The sequence below is a fragment of the Priapulus caudatus genome, unplaced genomic scaffold, assembly GCF_000485595.1.
Source record: "Priapulus caudatus unplaced genomic scaffold, Priapulus_caudatus-5.0.1 Scaffold652, whole genome shotgun sequence".
Taxonomy (NCBI): domain Eukaryota; kingdom Metazoa; phylum Priapulida; class Priapulimorpha; order Priapulimorphida; family Priapulidae; genus Priapulus; species Priapulus caudatus.
Window position 1 is genome coordinate 280,684 of NW_014577713.1, and position 5,208 is coordinate 285,891.

The following is a 5,208-nucleotide window of genomic DNA, read 5'->3' on the forward strand; positions in this document are numbered from 1 at the left end:
GTGGTTGCTTTGGATAATCTTTGATGCATGGTCAATAATACTAGACATCTCTATCTGTGGTAGCATAAGATAGGCATTTTAGTAAATCACCACAATATATATACGTACACTCGCATGCACGCACGCACGCACTCAATGTTAAACACAATAGATCCTCGGGTAACATCTTAATCATAAACTACTAATGATGTTAGAGTTCATACGAAATAAAAGGGCTTAGAATTACACTACTATGCACACAATGATCCACAACTTTTAGCTTACAAACACGAAAGTAACGCACGTACCCCGATAACTTTTTTCGCTCCCGCTTTCGCTGCGAACATGGAAAGTACACCCGTTCCACAGCCTACATCAAGCACGATCTTGTCTTTGAATAAGTGTCGATTATGGTACATGGAATTCCTGTAAGTGAGTGTCCTAACCTCATCCTTCAACATTTCCTGTTCAAAAGACATTTTCAGATATGGAAATCAGATTGTGGATATGGAATGTGGATACAGAGTATATTGGCATTCGATGATAGTAAAATTTTTGGTTTGGTAGTCTGACTTTTTAATCAAGAACAGCAGTCTTGTTAATTACAATTCATGAAACGATTACATATATCTTGTATAGATACCTTTTTGAAATACTGACATTGAAAATCACATAATATACAGTCTCCAGATCAGGGCAATCGTTTACTGGGCGTTTTTTTAAACATGCAGATGTTGTGTATGGCAGACAAATGGCACAAACGTGATGCCACCATCGTCAGAACTGCACCCCAGCCAGGTGTGCCCAGGTGAATGCAGTGCACTCAGGCAGATATACTCATATAGGATATTTTCAAGTTGATGCACTGAATCAAAGAGTAGAAGTACCTCATGGATGGCGAAATGCGCATATGAGTCGAAATAGTAGTCTTTTGATGTCATCTCTTCGGGCCTGATGTTTTTGTCTTCCACTTGGCCCTTTGCCGTAACGTCTGCATCGCCATTAACCACGGCTGGTCCATTGTGTACCAATGCCACACATCCTGGCTGTGTGACAACCTGATTAGGACATTCTGTGATCTAGAACAACCGTCTCAGATTAGCATAGGGCAACGTTAGGATTTAAAAACGCACTGCGGAGTAGGACCTAATGAATGACACGATCACAAGTGACAATGGCAAAACCAATCGTGCAATTAATATTGACACACGCTGGGCTTCTACTATAATTTTAACAGAAATTTTCCACAGGAAAATAAACTCCAAAAACAATAACATTTAATCGGTTCCATTATACACGCCGACAGACGAGTATTAACAGTAAATAACGCTAACATAAGTAAATGCAATACCTCCATTTCGCTGCTATCCGCCATTTTTCATCCACGCCGCGACAAGAGCGCCAAAAACACATGAACGGCACATTTAAACACAAGCACATAGTTTTCTATCGTCCGCTGCTAGTTAGCAGACGACCATTCTGGTAAGTCATACTTGTTCGAAGTCGTAATTAACTAGTTTTTTTTATAGCGTTTGAGTACTTCAGGTAGTTGCCATAATATTAATTAATTATAGAACTATCAATTCCATGCATTTATCAGTCTACGTTCCTTTCTAAATTAGTGATGTTAGGGCATTGTCATGCGAATTTAAACGGGATATTAAATTTAGAATAACAGATTCAATAAAACACAAAATAGCACCACTGTGTTATTAACATTTTTCCTGTTGAAATGTTGATTTTATTCATAACAACAATTTGTCTTGAAAGTTCATAGTCGGATTTCTTTTGAAACATTAATAACATCATTGTTCATGGTTAAATCCTTAAATTGTTTACAGCAAGTATTGAAGTAAACAATTTAAGGATTTAACCATGAACAATGATGTTAATAACAATTTGTCATTTGTCATTAGTGGGACAACTCAGTAGTTTTATTGAATAATCAGTGTTACGAATGTTGCATTACAGACACTTTAAAATTGATGATCATATAATAATGATTCATTTTAAATTTATAAACGACATCAAGGCTCAAGCATATCGTGTTTTGCTTTTCAGATATAGAGCTAACTCGCCGCGTGCATACCCCAGTAGGCTGATATGTTTTTATGTAGGAAAAGAAAATCTCAGAGACTTGAATTTAAAGAAATGGAAGTTAAAAAGATGGACACTATACAGTATGGTCCACTGGGATATTTTGATTTAATCCCTGTAGAAGTCATCTTTAAAATATTTGGAGTGATGTCAGGTAAGGCTTTTTGAGTAATAGCTTACAATGACCTTTATCTACATAGCAAACATCTTTAAGTTTAAAAACAATGGACTTAAAGTCAGTATACCTTGTTACAATACAAATCAGTTGTGTTCCCCAGGAATCATTTCCTCTATTTTTGTGTGGTGTATTAATAGGTACGATTTTTTCAGTGGAAGATCTAAGCTTGTTAATAATCACATCAAAAGCAATGCGGAACCTAGCAGAACTGTACAGAATGACACAGGAGTCAATCAATAGGCTATCCATTCCTAGGGAGAGTATAGATATCACACACTCGCAGGAGTATTACGTCAAACATTTCCGGAGTTTAGGCGAGTTCTATATTAGACTTGTATAAAGCAAACTACTATGTTACTATGTACTCCTGTTATATGATGTTTTCATGTGTAGAAAATGCCCGATATTTTTTTTTAATTATTTATATCAACATGAAATAAAAATTGGTTAATTTTGTCAATAGGTCTTCTCATGAAGCGATCCACGTGTCTCTACAGCACGAGAGATAGACTCAAAACGTGTGAAATATTTCTAAGGAGGGTATGTTGAGCAACATATAGCCAGACAGATGTCCAATCTTTATGCATTACAAAAATTCTCATAATGATTCTCTGGATATTGTCAAATTTTCACATATTTATGTTGAGAAAAATATAGTCAAACGACTAGCTATGTATATATATATCTATTATACATATGTATATATATATATTATTGTGGATATCAAACAGAAAGTCACCACAGCAAGTAGGGAGGGCAACCTCGGCACATGTCCCGGTAAAATCAGAGCCCCGCTGCTATCCAACATGCCAGGTGTCGTCACCGAAAACGTGAAATCAAGTTAGAGGCACATGTACGGTCTCGTGCGCGTAGTTGCATTCGTTGTTGGTTTCCGCCGCAGCTCGACCAGATTCGGCTGGAGGTGTGCAGCAGACATGGCAAGGGCGCGGGTCTCTTCTGCTATGGCAAGTTCATCAGCACCATGCTGACGGGCTGGGATGACCACGAGTGCCAGCGCGCGTTCCGATCCATCCAGGTCTCGTCCGACCTCGTCAAGAACATGGACATCACGCTCAAGTCCTCGTACGGTAGGTGCTCTCACGCTCGGTAATTGTACGCCGGTAGGTGCTCTCACGCTCGAGTCCTTGTACAGTAGGCTCATGGTTATCCTCCCCGATTGATGCTTGTTCAGTCCGACATGCCGTCTACACTGAAAGCTAACTTGTGGCACTATACGTGTCCTTTATGGACAGGTCTCTGCACTATATAGATATGGCTTCATTGCATATCTGCCACTTGTGGAATAAGGAACCACCCAACGTGTCCTTTATAGACAGTGCCAGTTCCATAAAGCAGAGGTGTTCGCTGACACGAATGTGACCATCCTCAATATAATATATAATAATATTATTATTAATAATAATAATAATGATATTAATAATGAATGATATCATATCATAAAATGTGAATATCTGCGTCCAAGACCGTCAGTGTAGCGAGTAGGGAGGCGTCCGGCCGCTGCGTGCACCCAATGTGAATAGCTACTCCCAAGACCATCAGTATAGCAAGTAGAAAGGTGCGCCCTCTGCAATGCACCCCCGTCAGTTACATTCGTCGTAATTTTCCAGGGCAGTTCCCGCGGACAGAGATGAACCTACGGCTGTTCCTGCGCAAGGTGTTCCTCGACCAGTACGAGAAGCAGGCGGACCGCGCGTTCTGGCTCAGCCTCATGCTCAAGCCGTGGCCCATAGTGAACCAGGCAAAGCTGCTCTACCTTCTCTATGGTCCCGTCTGCAACGGTAAGCGTGTAGGCACCGGTGGGGAAGCTGGGTTACTTCCTGTACTTTCTCTCGCTTGGTCGGTCTCTCTCTCTCTCCCCTTGTCTGTCTCTCTCTCCTCCCTCTCTCGCACTTTTTCTCTTTCACTCACTCTCTCTCATTCTCTCGCTCTGTCTCTCTTGCTCTCTTCGTTACCCTGTCTCTCCCTGCCTCCCTTCCTCCCTCCCTTCATCCCTCTCTCTCTCTTTCTCTGTCTGTCTATCTCTCTCTCTCTCTCTTTCCCCCTCTCTCTCTCTCATTCCTCAATCAGCAATGATGAACCTTCCCCTCTCTCTCTCTCTCTCTCTCTCTCTCTCTCTCTGTCTCTCTTCTCTGTTGCTTGCTCTCTCTATTACCCTGTCTCTCTCTTACCCTGTCTCTCTCTTCCTCCTTTCCTAGCTCCTTCCTCTCTCTCTTTCTCCCCCTCTCTCTCTCTCTCATTCCTCAATCAGCAATGATGAACCTTCCCCTCTCTCTCTCTCACACACACGCACGCGTACACTACAGAGGAGGGGATGTGGGACGTGCTGAGCTTCAACACGCCGGCTTCCTCTCTATATCTGTCTGTCTGTCTGTCTGTCTCTCTCTCTCTCTCTCTCTCTCTCTCTCTCTCTCTCTCTCTCTCTCTCTCTCATTCTTCAATCAGCAATGATGATCACCTGCCCTCTCCGCTGCTCTCGCCTCTCCCGCTCTCAGCTCTGCGCCGCTCGCTCTCCGCGCTCTCCCGCTCCGCTCCGTCTCGCTCTTCGCTCTCATCTCTCTCCTCTCTTCTCATCCTCTCACGGTCATCGCGTGTCCTCTCTCTCTCTCCTCTCTCTCCTCCCGGTCTCGCTTCTCTGTGCTCCTCTCTATTACCCCCTGTCTCTCTCCCCCCTTCTAACCATCCTCCCTCCTCGATCCTCTCTCCAGAGCTAAACAATCTCACTCCTCAATCAGGGGTATCGAAATATGAGGTAGCCTTCCGCCCGGGCCTCGCTCGCTCTCCCGGCCTCTCGTCGCTCTCTTCTCTCGCCCTCTCTCTTCCTCGCAGAGGGTCGCGAGCGAGGTCCGCGCGTCGTCCATCTCTCTCTCCCGTTTCTCTCATTCTGTCAATCAGCAAGAAGAACCATCCCCTCCTCTCTGGTCCCTCCTCACAAG

The 5,208-nt window shown here is 43.2% G+C and overlaps 2 protein-coding genes across 2 annotated transcripts in view; one reads left to right on the top strand and one right to left on the bottom strand.

The window, feature by feature from the left end:
• The window catches only part of LOC106812476 (protein arginine N-methyltransferase 1-like), a 7,724-nt gene extending 6,307 nt beyond the window's left edge, over positions 1-1,417 (bottom strand). The window contains exons 1-3 of the mRNA XM_014816361.1: positions 1,331-1,417; positions 867-1,058; positions 288-443 (exon numbers count right to left, since the gene is read on the bottom strand). Of these exons, the coding sequence (XP_014671847.1) occupies positions 288-443; positions 867-1,058; positions 1,331-1,354 (372 nt within the window). The 5' untranslated portion in view covers positions 1,355-1,417. The remainder of the gene's footprint in view (positions 1-287; positions 444-866; positions 1,059-1,330) is intronic.
• Positions 1,418-1,916: 499 nt separating this feature from the next.
• The window catches only part of LOC106812466 (F-box only protein 47-like), a 6,226-nt gene continuing 2,934 nt past the window's right edge, over positions 1,917-5,208 (top strand). Inside the window, exons 1-5 of the mRNA XM_014816350.1 lie at positions 1,917-2,230; positions 2,407-2,568; positions 2,718-2,794; positions 3,156-3,342; positions 3,883-4,053. Of these exons, the coding sequence (XP_014671836.1) occupies positions 2,083-2,230; positions 2,407-2,568; positions 2,718-2,794; positions 3,156-3,342; positions 3,883-4,053 (745 nt within the window). The 5' untranslated portion in view covers positions 1,917-2,082. The remainder of the gene's footprint in view (positions 2,231-2,406; positions 2,569-2,717; positions 2,795-3,155; positions 3,343-3,882; positions 4,054-5,208) is intronic.